At 38.7% G+C, this 18,888-nt stretch overlaps 1 protein-coding gene across 1 annotated transcript in view; it reads right to left on the bottom strand.

Annotated features, from left to right (window-relative positions):
* Positions 1-498: 498 nt before the first annotated feature.
* IFT81 (intraflagellar transport 81) overlaps positions 499-18,888 on the bottom strand; it is a 64,782-nt gene continuing 46,392 nt past the window's right edge. Inside the window, exons 15-19 of the mRNA XM_066370946.1 lie at positions 11,154-11,240; positions 10,096-10,167; positions 9,929-10,014; positions 5,893-5,938; positions 499-1,140 (exon numbers count right to left, since the gene is read on the bottom strand). Of these exons, the coding sequence (XP_066227043.1) occupies positions 958-1,140; positions 5,893-5,938; positions 9,929-10,014; positions 10,096-10,167; positions 11,154-11,240 (474 nt within the window). The 3' untranslated portion in view covers positions 499-957. The remainder of the gene's footprint in view (positions 1,141-5,892; positions 5,939-9,928; positions 10,015-10,095; positions 10,168-11,153; positions 11,241-18,888) is intronic.

Here is an 18,888-nt window from a genome sequence, read left to right on the forward strand (position 1 = left end):
CAGAAACTATCTTCTTCATCAATTTTTTTTCCCCAGGATAGCCAGAAAGAACTAACCCAAGATGGACATGCTCATAATTTGGAATGAAGCAAATGACAGCATATAAATTTAATATCTTTCCTTAAGGAAAAATCAAAGAAACCCTTCATTACCTTGTCCAAATGAAGAGAGATTGGTTGCACTTTAAACTCTTGAATTTCACTTGGAATCCTGTGCTAACTTTTTAGCACATGACATCTACATTCTATGACAGTTTTTTATATTTAAAATAATAGTCCCTAAGACCTAAATACCAGTTTAGATTTTTGGTAAAAATAAGTGATAATCCTTAAATTTAATACAATACTATAATATGAATAGTTACTTAAAAACTAAAATTTGACACTAAATAATTTAAAAATAAATAGCCATGATATGTACACCAAATTTTATTTGCCTTTAAATAATGCAAATAGAACAAAGATGTTATTCAAAATATTAAATTTTCTTGAATTTTACAGAAGAAAAAGAAACTAAAGTGAAACTGTAGGAATTGCTGAACTTCAGATAAATCTTTCTTCAAAACAAAAGATATTAGTTCCTAAAAGATTCTTCTAAAGTTAAAAAAAGATTAAGAAAAACATGAAGCCACTGGGCTATTACATTAAAAAAAAACAACTACATGTTTCTTAATGGACATAAGTTTACATTTACAGATAGTAAACTTATTCTCCTGTCTCATAAAACTCGTAAGACACCACTGACATCTAAACTAAGTAAAAATAAAACCCTTCCTTTCATATTAAAAAAATTCTAAAACCGAAATCCGCCTTTACATTATTTTCCAGGAAAACTTAAGAGGGAACAGCTAATCTGAAAGCAAAATGTCTTACAAATCACTTTGAAGAAGAGGAACACATCACGGGAGCGTGCTCACAGCCAGCTGTAGCAACTGAGACCTGAATGGCGACCTGGGACTCAGAGGATCAGCTGGTCCTTTCCTCCCTCCTGGATTACCTGACCAATGGAAGTTTGGTTTTGTTGTTTCAGAAAGCACTGCTTCTTACATTCCATCAATTGTTCAAAATCCTGCCACATTTTCACTTGTTTCATATTTGGACCATGACTTTCTCGTACAGCTTTTTGTTTCTCTCGAAGTTTCTATTATTAAAAAATAAAATCAAGAATAATTAAATTGCAGTTATAGGGATTCACTTCTATTGCTACCATCAGAAAAATATGGTATGCTTTGTATAGGTGATGAACCAGGTTCTTCTGTGATGTATAAAAACTTAGATTATACAAGTTAAATAAATTTATGATTGATGCAGAACAGAAAAATATAAAAGAAAAAGAGAGGAAAAAACAAAAGGAGTTAGTAAAGTGGAACGGTATTATGTTGTAGAAAAAAGAATGTAGATTTGGGGAGTCAGAAGACTTGAGTTCAACACTGGCTTTGCCACAAGCTTTAAGTAAGACACTTCATTTCTCTGAACTTCAGTTTTCTAAATGGTCAAGTAAGGCTAATAAGGGGGAAGACGTATAAAGTAATCTGCTGTGTAAGATTTTTTTACATGACATAGATATAAAAATGCATGATAAACTACCATATGTTATGTTATTATTATAGCACATTCTTTCCTGACTCAGTGTATGTGATCTATGGATGCCCCCCCAATCATATTGTATGCATCTATTTCTAAGAGAGAAAATCTAGCGATTTTTAAAAAAGTACATTATTAAATGGGCTCAAATCCTTATTAGAATTGTTTTTGTTACTAACAGCTGATAAGGTTCCACCTACCAAAACTTCTATTTACTGACTTTAAAATTATAAACAGAAAGAAGAAAAAATTTCATTAAATTGCAAAAGTGTCTATGCTATGACAAACTGAGGAAGGGTGGCTGACAGGAGAGGTGGCAGGAAGTCAGAGACAGTGAGAGGCCAGCCCTGAAGGAAGGAGAGAAGGGGGAAAGCAGAAGATGAGAGTGCACACGAGGAAGCCATGTGGCAGAAACACCCGACACCGGGTATGCCAAATCGTCAATAAAGACAGAAAAATGAGCAAAGCCACAGAAACAGAAGCATCCCCATCTTTTCTTCTTTTAGGATATATTAGAGCGAACAGTTGACCCAAGGACACAAATGAGAAGGCTGGTAGTTGATATTTGCCCAGATAAGAGGATTCAAACCACTTACTAAAAACTGCCCTTCCCAGGTACAGCTAATGAAAGCAAAGGTAGGGGCAAGCAGCGAGAGAAAACAAAACAAAATTAAGAAAATGTAAATACAACCAGCAAGTTTTTAACATAACACCAGGCATGCTAATACATCTATTTAAATCTATGTTACAAATAAAGCATCTTATAACAAATATTTTTATCATCATATATTAAAACAAAAGGAGTAAAAAAACACACATGCAAAAAGAGTGAATCAGACCAAGAATTTTAAAAGTTCTGAGCATGATTTAAGATTAAGTTGCTACTTAAACTATAACTTTTCTTATATTATTGGAATAATTTCCTCCTCAACAATTCTAACAACCTATAATAGTTATTTAAAGAACCAAAGACAGGATGTAGGCACTGTGTCAGAAATACTAAATTTAATTTGCTTCATAACCACCTGTGTTTGAAACCTTTAGCTTATGACTACGACTAATGTTAGCATATTATTTATTTATTTATTTTTGTGACAGAGACAGAGAGAGGAACAGACAGACTGGAAGGAAGAGAGATGAGAAGCATCAATTCTTTGTTGTGGCACCTTAGTTTCTCAATGATTGCTTTCTCATATGTGCCTTGACCAGGGGCTACAGCAGACCGAGTAACCCCTTGCTCAAACTAGCGACCTTGGGGTCAAGCTGGTGAGTCTTGCTCAAACCAGATGAGCCCATGCTCAAGCTGGCGACCTCTGGGTTTCAAACCTGGGTCCCCCGCATCCCAGTCCTACGCTCTATCCACTGTGCCACTGCCTGGTCAGGCAGTATATAATTTATTTTTAATGTTACTGCCATTTAATACAGATTTTTTTTTGTTGATAGTTGCAATGTACAAAATGGGCTTGTCACAGATTTCATTGTTCTTTATAGGGGGAGATGGGATATAGGAGGAGGAAAGTTGCAACTTCTAGTACAATATTCTATAGCCTTGGTTAGGCAGATTCTAGTATATGTGGAATGAATTGTAGCACTGTAGGTGGGCCTAATTTCAGAAACTCAGGTGGCCTGAGGAGGTCTATAAATGTCCACTCTGTGCTAGTTGGAAGGCTTAGCTTATCATCACTTTGCAAGGCTAGGACTGTCCTATGTTTGTCTTAAGATGTTATATTATTTCTTTTTTTCCATTTGGTATGGCATGCCATTCCACAAATGGACTAAGTTGCCAAGAGCTCATAATTTCTCTGATAAAATGGAGGAATCAGCTTTGATGTGTCCTTTTATTTTTTATTTACATGTGTTAATATGACGGACATTTATTCACAAATCATACAGGAAGAACAGATGAACACTTTTTAGAGAAAAGGCTGATTCCAGGTATGGGACAGAAATGTTCAGGGTGAGCCTGAACTTTCTGTCATACCAGAAAATAAAGAAGCTTCAAAGTCTATTAGCAGGATCATTTCAAAAGGATTCGGGAACTTCCACTGGCCAAACACAGCAATTTGATAGAAATAAGAATTGCAATAGAGTGAAACATCAAATATGCTAAATCACGAAGTCATAAAGATGCTTTTGAAAGATAATAAAGAACCAATTCATCATTTTGAAAACTAGTAAATAAGCAAATCGAGCAGTTCTCCATCTTTCTTATATGAACTGTACCTTAGGGTAACTAAGTAGTTGAGAAGAAGTTGCTCTTTACAGAATTATTCCAGCCAATAAGTGAAAAAGAAACAACTTAATTAGAATGTCACTGTTTTGCAACCTCTAATGCATTACTGGATCTATGCTACAAAAAGACAGCCTCTTGACAGAAGTGCATCCTACCACTCAGGAAGTATGCTTCCCAAATATCAAGTCATATTTAATTAAGCCTCTAGGTCTAACTATTCACATGACATACTAGGGACAGAAGAGCATGCTAATTGACACCACAAGGATGACATCAACAAAGTTCAGGATGTTGGAAACCTACCAGGACAAGTGATCAGGTTTTTATTTCCTAACGCAGAATTTGTAAAGAAAAAAGATGGAGGAGTAACCTAGAAAAAAAGGGACTTAAGAAATATATCAACTAATAACAACGTATGGACTCTTATTAGGATCCTGATTTGAACAAATAAAACATTAAAAAACTACAAGACAACTAACTGGTGAATTTGGAACAATGACTGGGTATTGGGTACTATACAATTATTGTGAAATTATTTTTGGTGTCATAATTATATTGTAGTTATGTTCAAAAGGAGTCTTCATGATACATACTGAACTATGATCACATAAAAAAAAAATCTCTTACATTTGCCTAAAAATAATTTGGGGTAGATAGGTGGAACCATGGATATCACAAGACAGGTCACAGGTTATTATTATTATTATTTTTACAAAGATCATTGGGTTTGTTTGTTTATTTATTTATTTATTTGTGAGAAAGACAGACAGGAAGGGAGCGAGATAAGAAGCATCAATTCTTTGTTGTGGCACCTTCTTGTTCATTGATTGCTTTCTCATACATGCCTTGACCAGCAGGCTACAGCAGAGCCAGTGACCCCTTGCTCAAGCCAGCAACCTTGGGCTTGGGCCAGCGACCTTGGGCTTAAAGGCAGTGATCTTTGGGCCCAAGCCAGTGCCAATGGGGTTATGTCTATGATCCCAGGCTCAAGGCAGGGACTCCGCGCTCAAGCTGGTGAGCCCGTGCGCAAACCAGATGAGCCTGTGCTCAAGCCGGTGACGTTAGGGTTTTAAACCTGGGTCCTCAGCATCCCAGGCCGACACTCTATCCACTGCATCACCACCTGGTCAGGCCTCGATTTTCAATAGTGAGACTGAATAACAAACAGATAAATGATGTATAGTGAAGTGCAGTTAGCCTGCACTATACAACATAGACTTAAAATAATTGAGAATGATCTTGCAATGCATGTAGATAATTTAATTAAAAATTTAATCTACCTATTTCAGTTTAAATATGAGAAAATAAACTTTAAAGTGGTTAAGGGGTTTGTCCAGAACCATAAACTTAGGACTGAAGCCAGCTTACTTGATGACTAGTCCTGACTTGTTGATAAATACAGGTCTTTTTTTAAAAAAAGGAAAGACAGAGCTGGTGTCTTTAAAATAACTGTTCAAATGTGTTGATTTATGAAGTCATTAGAATAACCAATTAGTTAGTATTAAACCCTGATGGTCAAGGCCCTTACTGTCTACCACCTCTTCTCCTCAAAGTTGCTCAGAGAACTGAGAATTAAGACTCAATCACACACTCCTATTTTCAGTAGCCCTCACTTAAGACTGGCAGGGAGGGAGCTGAATAGCTCAAGGCTTTCTGATGAGCTGTATTAAATGAATCAATATTTGTAAAGGGCTTAGACCAGTGCTTGACTCATAGTTAAAGCTTGTGTATATTAAATAAAAGAGATGAATAAGTTTGTACTTATCTCATAGACTAAGATAACTAAGAATAATTAGAAAATTTAGTTCACTATACCTGGCAATTTATTTGTTATGCAGAACCTTCTCATGAGCTCTTTGTTAAAACCATATATATATATTTCCAAAAGTCCATGTGCTTTTACTTTCATAAAACTAAATTTCGAAGGAAAGTTTTCGTCTTTGAAAGGGACTAGGAACGACCCCATTTCCCTATGAAAACATTACTAACCTTTTTAAAAAGAACAACAATGTCATAGCCAGATACTGAAAGCCTGAATTAGACACATTTGAAAAAAAATAAGTGATACGTTCTTACCTTCCCAAGGTTTTCCTGTTCAGCAATATTTCTGGTGTACTGTTCCCTACAGAGGCAACATAATGATTTAGTTTCAACTTACTTTACTTGATGGGATCATACAACTAAATTATAAATTAACATATCTGTCTAAGTATATTAAACTATATAGTTTAGAATACCGAAGTCAGAAGGAAACCCATTATCAGATACTCTCTTTTCTCATCCTTGGTTCTTAGAACTAAACTCGAGTAAATAGTAATTTAAGGGAAAAAAGGCAAAACACTACATAAGAAATTAAGAGAATTAAAATGGTAAGGACTATTTCTGGTTAATCTACCCTTAAAACAATGTCAACCTATTTGCTTAAATTACTTTGTTTTGCTCTGGCGGGTTGGCTCAGTGGATAGTGTGAGCCTGGCAGGTGGATGTCCTGGGTTCAATCCCAGGTCAAGGCACACATGAGAAGCAACCATCTGCTTGTCTTTCCCTCCCTCTCCCCCTCTCTCTCTTGCAGCTGGCTCAGCTGGACCCGGGGTTGAGGATAGCCCCGCTGATTTGAGTACTGGCCCCAGACGGGGGTTGCCAGGTGGATCCCGGTTGGAGCACATGGGGGAGTCTCTCTATCTCCCCTCCTCTCAATTAAAAAAAAATTACTTTGTTTTTGAGGAGGTTTGCAAAAGGGAGAAAGGATACACATTTAAAATAAACACTAGATAGCATCTAACCTTGGAACTCCAATTCTAGGAAGTCATCCTACAGAAAAACTCTCATAACTTAATAAAGATAAAACAAAAACCATTTATTTCACCATAACAAAAAATTTGCAAATAAACTAAAGTTGATAGATGGGGAAATGTTTAAATAAAAGAATAATACTGAGTTGTAAAAAGAATGAGATAGATCTATAAGTACTAAAGTGGAACGAATTCTAGATAAATTATGAAAAGAAAATTGTACGTGTAGTTTAATTTTATTTTTGTATACACACACACACAAAATTTCCCAAGCATCTTCTAACACACACACAGTAAATGCATGGCAAAAGAATATGGAATAATGTACACCAAAATATTAACATTAAACATTTCTGAGGTATGGCAATACAGACAATATTCAATTTTTTGAGTACTGTATTTCCTAATGATTATTTTTTGTTTTTATAAGTATTTCTTTTGCACTCTACAAAAACCTGCAAAATTTTAATGTAAAATAAAAATACAAATAACTTTGTATTACAGTTTTAAACAAAAGTATCACTGTATTTTAATACTATATAAGACAAAAAGTGAGATTTAAAGTGTTAAGGACAAAGATTAAAGGATGAAGAGAGATTTAGACCTCACATTTGGATGGAAAAGGATTGTTTCTGTGTAAACTACACTATAGTACTGAAGAAGAAATTAAATAACACAAAATTGAGACTCTAAGAAATCACAGACCGCAGAGAAACCGTAGGTGTCTGAGTGAAGGAAGATTCACATTTATGAAAAAAGGGAGGTAAGTGTGGTTAGAAAAGAGAGAATGTCAATCCAAAGTTCCCCAAGTGCTTACACAGCTGAAGTTAAAGTAGAATTTGTGCCCAGGAATGAGGGAATGAATACAGACTGGAGGAACCTTCGTTTTGCTTTCAGAATTCATGAGACACTATGCCAAACCGTGTGCCTTTCCAGCTCTCCCATGAAAAACTGCTGGGAGGCTGTAAACGACATACTGGCCTAGGAAGAACATATGGTTATAGTTCAGATAGCTTTAAATATTCTTTATTACCCTCCGCCTGAGAAATGTCCAAATGTTTTAGAATTTCCATTTATATTTTATCAAGACATCAACAGGCTCATACTCTTTTCCCATAACACTAATGTGTAATTTTAACTGATTTAAGAAATAATCATGGAGCACCTGTTATGTACCAAGCATGCCCTGGGCTTTCAAGAAGTAAACAGGAAAGACAGTGGCCCTTATGCTCCAAGAACGTATACTCTATAAGTTCCCAAACACTCCTGCACACAGTAGATTTAACCGTCTTCCGTGATATATATTGTTTACCGTATCTTACAATGAGGAAGTGATGTGCTCAGGGTCACAAAACTAGTAACTGGAAGAATCAGGTTAGAAATAAATTTTATAGTCCCTCTCAGTACTTTGAAATAAAACATGCTTCCTCTTCAAATAAAATTCAAATTTGCAGATGATCTTTCAAAACCAAGATAATTTCTTAAAACTTAGGCCTTTAACCAGAAAGTACCAGAAAAATAGAAAATGGAATAACAATAAAAATATTGTATCTATAATAGCAATAACATTTTAAACATGTGTGAGCTTACAGTAGTTAACTCCATTATATTCATAATATTCTGATCATGTACAGCTCTAGTCAAGCCCAATATTTTTCTGTAGAAAAACCAAGGAATGATAGAGGTTTATAATCATTTTTAAAATGATGAAGAGGAATATCAGGTTAGAAAACTGACCAGAAAACTAATAGTTTAGGAGCAATATTTTCTTCTTTATTATTTATATTGATCACTTTGGAAGAAAAGGAATTTAATTTCTACAACTTTTTATTTTTCAAGAACAAAATGAACTTCTCACATTTGTGAAGTATTAGTATTTACTATATAGATTTGAGTTACGTTTATATTCAGTGAAAGAATCTGAATAAGTACATTTAATATGTTTAAATACGTTAAAATATTTTAAAAATTCTATTTATAGGATATCTTCAGTCTGGCTTGCATTCCAGTATGTTATATACAAAAAATTTAGACTCGGCCAAAACCTTCTCTATGTCTTAGATTCCTTTTTGTAACATCAATGGATATGCCACTAGAGCTCTCAACTGCAATCTAGAATAAATGTGAATCATACACTTTGAGTTCTTACTGGAGGATAAAAGCAAAACATTCGAAGCGGGTAAGGGGCAAAGAAAATGTATCTTGTTCAATTACTGTATTTTATTACCGCCAACAATTCGACTATAAATGTATTTTATTAGGCAGCATTTGAGTTACGACAGTATGCTGCAAGCTATGATTGAAACACTACCACTATATAAGGACTAGTGTATTCGCACGCCCTTCCTCGTTTTGAAGGCTGGTACACTGCAAGCCCACAGTTTCTAGCTGAAATGCAGTCACTCACACAGCACAACTAGCAGGCCAATGATTAGAGTCCGAGCCATGTGGGACTTTAAAAATAGACAATCCTTAGTGCTCAGAAAAAAACAACTATCAAATTATATGTATTCCTGGGAGGGAAGACTAGGGAATTATTAATAATTACAGGAGTTTCTGTCTAGTGTGATGAAAAAGTTTTGGTAATATATAGTTGTGATGGTTGCACAATAACAATAATACTGTGAATGTAATCAGTGCAAGTGACTTGTACAGTTAGAATGGTTACAATGGCAAATTTTATGGTCCATATATTTTGTGACAACAGAAAAGGCAAATAAGAAAGAAAATTACATGTATTCCTATTTAGTTAGTGGGCTAGACTATACAGAAGATAAAGCTTAACAAGCTTTAAACCTAAATAATATCTTAGTATCTGCTTATGTAAGTACTCCAGATTTTATAATTTCTTATTTATAAAACTTCTATAGGTGGGCCCTGGCCGGTTGGCTCAGCGGTAGAGCATCGGCCTAGCGTGCGGAGGACCCGGGTTCGATTCCCGGAGAAGCGCCCATTTGCTTCTCCACCCCTCCGCCGCGCTTTCCTCTCTGTCTCTCTCTTCCCCTCCCGCAGCTAAGGCTCCATTGGAGCAAAGATGGCCCGGGTGCTGGGGATGGCTCTGTGGCCTCTGCCTCAGGCGCTAGAGTGGCTCTGGTCGCAACATGGCGACCCCCCGGAGGGGCAAAGCATCGCCCCCTGGTGGGCAGAGCGTCGCCCCATGGTGGGCGTGCCGGGTGGATCCCGGTCGGGTGCATGCGGGAGTCTGTCTGACTGTCTCTCCCTGTTTCCAGCTTCAGAAAAATGAAAAAAAAAAAACAAAAAAAAAAAAACTTCTATAGGTGAAAACATTAACTCAATATAAAAGCAACAAAATTACTTGCCTAATTGCTTTTCTTTTTTCTTGTGGATCAGAAGAGACATATGCTTTCATCTCATCAGTAGCACGACAGAGCTGTACTTTCAGGTTCTAAGTGGAAAGAGGAGGTATAGTTCAGTTGATACAGAAAAAAATCTCAGGGAAGGTTCTGATTCCCTTTCTTGGTCTTACCTTAATCATGCAATTTGTATAATGGTATTTACTTTCCTCTTGAAGACATTCTTCGCGGAGTCCTCTGACTTCCTACAACAGATGATTTTAAATGGGCAACATTACTGAAAAGATCATCAGATGCAGAGAGGATGACTGCATGCACAACCAGAGAGATACCGTCAGTCTTTCCTCTTCCACGAGTAGAACTTGGTCACTGCGGCCGACCAGGCTGCAGTCATTTCTACATACAGACCACTCACAGCGTTCTAAAAGCTCACGCTCAGATCGTTTATTCAGTCCCCAGCTCTGTGGCAGGTGCTGGTGACACAGCAGTGCACAAGACAAGGCCTTGCTCTCATTCAGGAAGAGGAAACAGACTTTACAAGGAAACACATAACGAAGGTCGCGTTAGACGGGGAAAAGGACTACAAATAAAATTCGGCAGGGCAATGTGACAGGGTGACTGCGTGGGCAGCATCAGCTGGGTCAGAGAGCTCCAGGAGGAGGCGACATGCAGGCTGGGACCTGAGAGTTGAAAAGGAGAGATCAAAGCAGGCGTTGGGGGCACGGTGGCCCAGAGAGGGAAGGGCTCCATAGAACCCTGGGATGGAAACAAAGGCAGGCCGTGGGCAGCACAAGAGGGCAGCAGTGTGGCCGCAGCCCTGCGAACGGGGAGCAGAGCACATGGACAACTAGCTGACGAGGCATGCGGGGCCTTCAGACCCCAGTTTGCAATGGGAAGCCTAAGGCGGGTGGACAAAGTTTTACTCAAGGTTGTTTTTGGCTACTGTTTGGAGACTAAGCCATAGGAAGGCAAGAGTGGAAGTGGGAGAGCAGGTGGGTGGGTTATGGTGGGAGTCGAGGGATACACGGTGGGGGCCTGGCCTTGGTGGCAGTGGTACAGATGGAGAAGTCAGGTGAACATACCAAGTTTGGAGAAATAAAGATCTCTAGAACTTAGGAGACAGACTTGGGGGATCAGGACAAAGAGTCAGGAATCTTTTGACATTGGTGTAATAGAAATATAAACACAGGCAGTCTCTGCTCAATTGTTAAAACAAAATCTATCTTCTCACCTGTTCTAATCTGGACCAATTGCTTTCAAGGCCCGCTGCACAGCTATCATAGTGGGATTTCTTTTCTTCACACTCCTGGGTTAGCTCCTGGTATAAAAAAGGGTAAATGATTGAATAAGTAAAAAACAAAGGCCTCAAATGTGGCTCTGACACAATGCCTGCCCTTGTGAGCCTTGTAACTTAACACTAAGCTTCTTGGCATACTTAAGGGTTATTTATACAACAATCAGACATTTGAGAATTATGACAGATGAAGGTGCTGATAAAAACAATGGCTGCCATGTCCTGAGCCGTGTGCCAGGCTCTTTGTTAGGAGCTGGGGATATAAGAGCAAACAAAACAGCCAAGAGCTCTCCCTCAGGTCATGTTCCAACTGCCTAGTGTGATGACAGGTAAATGTGAGGTGTCGCAGGGGTACATGGGCCTCTCCTTGGATCAACACCAGGCGTGGGGATCAGTGGGGACAACTTCCTGGAGAAACCGATATCTAAGCTGAGGTATGAGGATTAGTAAGAATAGTAAGGGGGAGGGTGGACAGGGCAGGAGAATGTTCAGAAGGAAGGAACACCATGTATAAAGGCTTGGAAGCTAGCCTTCGGTGGCCAGTAGTTTGTGACACTGCAGTGTGTCTGGGAAGCATGAGAAAAGGCTGAGACTTCGGCGGGGATCTGGTCAGGGCTCTGTAAATCACATTAGGGGCTCTGAGCTTTATCCCTGATGAGAACTAATCTCACAACAACTCCTTGAGGTACTACTCTCCCCACAGGAAGCCTGGAAAAGGTTCGGGGAGGCTCATTACCTTGCTAAAGATTAAACTGCTGGGAAGTGTCAGAATTTGGACTCAGGCTGTTTGAGTATTTTCAAACTTTCTTCTAATGTAATATTTTGGATTAGATACATAATTTGAAAATCTACTTCAAACACCTATAAATCTTAAAAGTATCAACAAATGTTTGATTAGGTAAACATTCTTTCAAATCCAGAGACAACTGACCTCTCAAGAAAGTCTGAGGAATTAGCAGAGCCAATAACGAACGATGACACCCTGTGACTGTCCTTAGAGGAGGGGAGCTGGAGGGTGTCAGTCTGGTGACAAGAGTGACTATAGCCTGACCAGGTGGTGGCGCAGTAGATAGCGTCGGACTGGGATGCGGAGGACCCGGGTTCGAGACCCCGAGGTCGCCAGCTTGAGTGCGGGCTCATCTGGTTTGAGGAAAAGCCCACCAGCTTGAACCCAAGGTCGCTGGCTCCAGCAAGGGGTTACTCAGTCTGCTGAAGGCCCACGGTCAAGGCACATATGAGAAAGCAATCAATAAACACCTAAGGTGTTGCAACGCGCAATGAAAAACTAATGATTGATGCTTCTCATCTCTCTCCATTCCTGTCTGTCTGTCCCTGTCTATCCCTCTCTCTGACTCACTCTCTGTCTCTGTAAAAAAAAATAAAAATAAAAAAATTAAAATTAAAATTAAAAAAAAAAAAAGAGTGACTATAATGTCCAAGCAGAGCAGAAGACAAAGTCCTAGGCCTCTGCAGAGAGGGGAGTCGTAAATGAGAGGCCCACAGTAAACCCAAACTGTTTTTCAGCCCAGGAACCCGGGAATAAAGGGTTAACTGCAGGCCTGGGCTGATGAGGGCCAGCCTCAGAATGACCTTGGCTTCACACTACACAGTTTCCTTGGGAACCGGAGAGTTAACATAAATGGGTAACAGTTGTGTGGGAATGCATCTGGTTTAAGGTGACTAACAAAGTAAAAAGATTGGTGGAAAAAAAGAGCTGCAGCTTTTATGTGTCAAAGTGACCTCCAGACACGGAAGGCTCTCCTGGGTGACAGTCATACCCTCCCTAACTAGGAGAGGGGGCAACAAAGGCTGTTACTTAGGTGGCTGCTGGGCCTCCCAATGAGATGATGATAGTTCAGTGGATGAAAGCCTTGTTTTGTCTGGGAGTCCGATGGTCAGTGGCCAGACTGATTGGCCACGCTGCTGCAGAGGCGGATGGAAGAAAGGGCCCCACCTCAGGCAGGTTTGGGGTTTGGATTTACCCTCCCTACAAGGGCTAAAAACTCCCATGCTGAGAGAGCTCAAAACTAGCTCCCAGTTCGAGATATTCCTAAAGCACCTGACAGAACAACTGCAATCCAGTCTGGAGGGACACACCCTCCATCCTAGCTGCCAGGACTCAAGAGACAAAGCCTCAAGAGAAGCTCACGGCACAGAAGTATACACCTGTAAGAAAATAATCAATCCATCATGAGTGAGAAGCAGAAGACACACAAAACAGCAGGACTATACCTCCAGAGACTCTGAACACTAGAAATAAGCCTATTTAATAAGTATGCTTAAAATAAATAAAGGAGGAACTGAAAACAAAAAACTTAAAAAGGGACAGTGAGTAAAAATTGACAAAATGAAAATCACTGTCATTGAAGTTAAAAACTAAGTAGTGGCATAAGCATAAGATTAGACAAGTACAACTCAAGAGATAAAAAAAAAATGAACTAGAAAATAGAGCTGAAGAAATTATCCAAAATTCATCACAGAGAAATGAAAAGATAAAAACACCGAAGTGAGGTTAATCAATAGGGAACAATATAAATATGTCTAACATACTGATTGGAATCTCTGGAGAAGAAACCAGAAAGACAGGCAAAAGAATATTTGAAGATATATGTAGAATTTTTCCAGAATTAATAGAAAACAAAACCCACAAATTTCATCACAGTCAACAAAACTAAAACTATACTCAGATCATGGCAGTGAAACTGGATAACACTGAAGACAAAGGTAAAAAATATTAAAACCAGTGATAGGAATGATATTACCTAAAAAGAAAAAATTAAACTGATGGTAGACCCTGCCATCACAACAAGAGGAATCAGAAAGCCATAAAAATACGTTTTTTCTGACTAAGCCATTACTGAAGAACAAAAAAAAAGATGGTTTACTTATAGTTATGATTCTTTACTGAGAGAACCGCTAAAAGAAAACAAAACAAGGAAATTAAAATTCAGGAAAAAGGAAACTGAATCCAGAAGGAAAGATTAAAATACAAGAAGCAATAGTGGAAACTGCCAAATATGTGGGTAAATCTAAACAGGAAATGATATATAAAGTAGTAATTATAATGACCACCCTGACAACCACTTTTATAGATGAAGAAATAAAATGGAAATAAAATACCAGCGGATAACAATATACATGTAGCAGGAGAGGGTATTAAACTTTCCAAAGATCCCTATGTTGCCTGAGAGAAGCTGGTTAATTTCAGACTTTAAGCCAGGAAAATATATGTTAAAAATTTAAGAGGAAACAGTATCAGAATAGATGAATATAAAAAAGGAAATACATACAGAGGGAAAAAAGATAAAAGAGAACAGGACTGGTGCAATGGAGGGTAGGAAAGAAAAAAAGAAGCAATGAAAAAGCACAGTAAATAGGGTGTCCAAACTAGATATACTGGTAAATCCCAATGTATTAACAATAAAAGTAAACATGAATGGGATTCAAGTCACCAATTAAAAGATAAGATTCTCAAACTCAAAGTAAGGAACCACACCCACACTAAATCCAGCTATCCACTATGCATAGACACAGACACACAAAATTAGGACACAGAAAGCCAAAAGTCAACAGAAATAAAAATATACCAACCAATATTAATCATAGAAAGATGGCATACTTATATTAATAGCAGACACAACAAGACTCCATATTTCAAAAGAAATATGTATTGCCAGGAATAGTAAAAAAATAATGATAAAACAAATTAGGAAGTTTTAAAAACAATCTGGAATCTCTTTTTAATTGTAGTAAAATATACACTGATATAAAATTTACCGACTTAAATATGTTTAAGTGTACAGTTCAGTAGTGTTAAGTGCATTCACATTCACCAGTCTCCAGACTCTTTTTATCTTGCAAAACTGAAATTCTATCCCCGTTAAACAACAGCTCCCCATTCACCAGGAAGTTTTGACCAACACATTCAAGAAGCCTGGTAAGATGAACACGTGGAAACCCAGTCCTCAACAACTAGAAAATACATTCTTTTCAAGATTGAGTCACTAAAAAAATTAGGTTGGCTTCAGATATCTCCACAGACACACTTAACTCTACAAGGCTGTGGTGATATACTTTAAAAATCCTCAATGAAAGAAAGAATGATGTTAGAATTTTATGCTAGTCAAGCTGTTGTTGAAATATTTAAGACAACAGACTCTAGAACATGTAACAACACATCAGGGGATACTGTTCTTATGAACCTTTTTTGAGAATTATTTAAAAAAATGATTTTTGAGAAACAGAGGAAGGAAGGGAGAGAGAGAGGCATTTCTCTATTGTTCCACTTAGTCATGCATTTATTGGTTGCTTCCCATATGTGCCATGACTGGGGATAGAAACTGCAGCCTTGGACCTGCAACCTTGGTGCTTCTGGATGATGCTCCAACCAATCAGGGCCTTGAGGATTCTTTCAACCCCCCTCCCATTGATTTTTGAGAGAGGAAGGAAGGGAGAGAAAGAGAGACAGAGACAGAGAGAGAAAGAGAGAAGCATCAACTTGTTGTTCCACTTAGTTACGTACCCACTGATTATTTCTCACACATGCCCTGACAAGTGCCCTCGGGATCTAGCCAGCAACCTGGGATCTAGCAGGCAACCCTAGGATTGAGTCAGCTACCTCAGGATGGAGCCAGCAACTGTAGGATTGAACTGGCAACCTCAGTGCTCCGGGACAATGCTCTATCCACTGCACCACCAGCCAGGACAAGGACTCTTTTTTTTTTTTTTTTTTTTTTTTTGTATTTTTCCTAAGTTAGAAGTGGGGAGGCAGTCAGACAGACTCCGGCATGTGCCTGACCGGGATCCACCCTGCATGCCCACCAGGGGGTGATGCTCTGCCCATCTGGGGCATTGCTCCATTGCGGCCAGAGACATCCTAGTGCCTGAGGCAGAGGCCACAGAGCTGTCCACAGTGGCCGGGCCAACTTTGCTCCAATGGAGCCTTGGCTGCGGGAGGGAAAGAGAGAGAGAGAGAGAGAGAAAGGAGAGAGAGGGAAGGGTGGAGAAGCAGATGGGCGCTTCTCCTGTGTGCCCTGCTGGGAATCGAACCCAGGACTTCCACACGCCGGGCCAACGCTCTACCACTGAGCCAACTGGCCAGGACCTAAGGACTCTTTTTGGGCAGCTATTTCCAACCAATGTGATGTAAAAAATTTTAAAGCATGCAATACCTGACTATTTAGCCAGGGGCACTCACTTCTTTTTCTTTAGATTAAATACAAAAAATGACAACAGCCAACACAACAATAACTGTCTGTGTAAATGAATCAATTTTATATCTTTTTTTCTGGTCAGATCATCAAAAAATGTATTTTTTGGTGTGCTACAGAATGTTAGTAATTCATTTATGTGTGCTATGAGATGAAAAAGGTTGAAAATCACCATACTAGAGGACAAATCAGAGACAAAAAGTAGAGAAAAAGGCTGGGGAAGAAGTGGTGATGACACTGCATCTAATGATGACAGGCCTAATACTAGAAACAAAAGTGGAAATTTGGGTAAAAGAACAACGGCAATGTTACATGCCCTAACAATGTAGAAATGATATAACGAAACCAGCAAGGGGGGGGGGGAGGGAGAGAAGGTGGACAGCAGAATAAGTTAGCTGGTTTCATTACTTTTTAACTGCTGCAGATGGGGGCAGGGGCAGATGTCAAAGGATATAATCGAAAGCTGACAATTCAAGTCATAGCATAGCATATTAAAAATATCTAGGTAGGTCTTGGCTGGGTTGCTCAGTGGATAGAGCATTATCCTGGTGCACTGAGGTCATGGGTTTGATCCCCAATCAGGGCACATATGAGAAGCAACCAATGAATTGCTTATAAATGGAACTAAGTGGAACAATAAATTGATGCTTTTCTCTCTCTCTCTCTCCCCCTTCCCCTACCCCAAATCAATGGAAAAATTAAAAAAAAAAAAAAAGGTAAACAGCCCTGGCCGGTTGGCTCAGTGGTAAAGCGTCGGCTTGGCGTGCAGAAGTCCCGAGTTCGATTCCCGGCCAGGGCACACAGGAGAAGCGCCCATCTGCTTCTCCACCCCTCCCCCTCTCCTTCCTCTCTGTCTCTCTCTTCCCCTCCCGCAGCCGAGGCTCCATTGGAGCAAAGATGGCCCGGGCGTTGGGGATGGCTCCTTGGCCTCTGCCCCAGGCGCTAGAGTGGCCCTGGTCGCAATAGAGTGACGCCCCGGAGAGGCAAAGCATCTCCCCCTGGTGGGCGTGCCGGGTGGATCCTGGTCGGGCGCATGCAGGAGTCTGTCTGACTGTCTCTTCCCGTTTCCAGCTTCAGAAAAATACAAAAAAAAAAAAAAAAAAAAAAAGGTAAACAGTAAGAAAGACAATACAATCGACTAAAATCAGGTGCTAAAGAGAAGAGAGGGAGAAAGAAGAAAAATACACCAATTTCATTACCATTTACTGTGTGAATAGATACATACTATCTACAGAAACGGATGATTAATGGTGGAATTATATAAACACTAGAGCAAAACTACAAGCCAGCACACACACACACACACTCAGGAAGGGGGTAGGTAGGAGAGAGAGGTAGAAAGAGAACACACACAGGATATTTTATAAGCTTTAAAATTGAAAGCAAACATAAAATACATCATTAGGGCCAAATATGTCTGCACATCAATAAATATAAATAGGATAAAATTATCTATTAAAACAACCTTTCAGATTACATCACATAACAAAACCCAATTCAAGATCTATTCAGAGACAAACCAAAAACAAGGTAATTTTTTTTAAGTTGAAAGCAAAAGATGGGCAAAAGTATAGCAGGTTAATACAAACCAAGGAAGCAGACATTCTAATCTTAACATCAGAGTTTAATTCTAACCAATAAAAAAAGGCTTTATTTTTTCACAAAGTAAAATAAAGATGTAGAGAGCAAACCTTAGGTAGCTTATTCATTAATAGTCAGGAAATCTGGAAAATTCATAAGGAACTGTTAACAATTATTACTTCTGGGGAGTGTGCTGTGGGTTGCAGAGAAAGGAATAATTTCTATTCTTTTCCTTAAACAATTCTTTACAGTTTGAATTCTTGCCAAGATCACAGTGTTACTTTTATAAGAAAAAGTAATCAATAGAAAATATTTTATTGAAATCAGTAATTTTGCTTTTTCTCATACATTAGCAGTCAGAGGTGGATTAAGGTTGGTTGAGGCCCCGGGCGCAGAAGAAAATATTGGGCCCCTTACATTAGAAAAAGTGTAAAGCTGGGATTTTGTGGGGCCCTTCAGATGTCAGGGCCCAGGGAGCACTGCCATTTAATTACATTTCATTTATAGCATTGGTCCTAAGAAAACAAACATGACACTTTTCAAGGTCTTGCTCTAATTCTAGATAATTATAAATAATTTAAATATGTTATAAACCTTAAGTTGTGATGTTCTAATTTTTAAACAGTTGTCAATATTCAAATTTAGAACAACATACAAGTACAAAAAAGGGAAATGTAATAATAATACCTCACTATAAAGTTTTCTAAATATTTGAGATCTGTCCAATAAAGCAAGAAATATATATATTTTTAAATTTTATTTATTGATTTTAGTGAGAGAGCAAGGGAGGGAGAGAGAGAGAGACAGAAACATAGATCTGCTCCTGTATGTGCCCTGACCAGGGATCAAACTGGCAACCTCTGTGCTTTGGGATGATGCTC

Source organism: Saccopteryx leptura, chromosome 2 (assembly GCF_036850995.1).
Source record: "Saccopteryx leptura isolate mSacLep1 chromosome 2, mSacLep1_pri_phased_curated, whole genome shotgun sequence".
Lineage (NCBI taxonomy): Eukaryota > Metazoa > Chordata > Mammalia > Chiroptera > Emballonuridae > Saccopteryx > Saccopteryx leptura.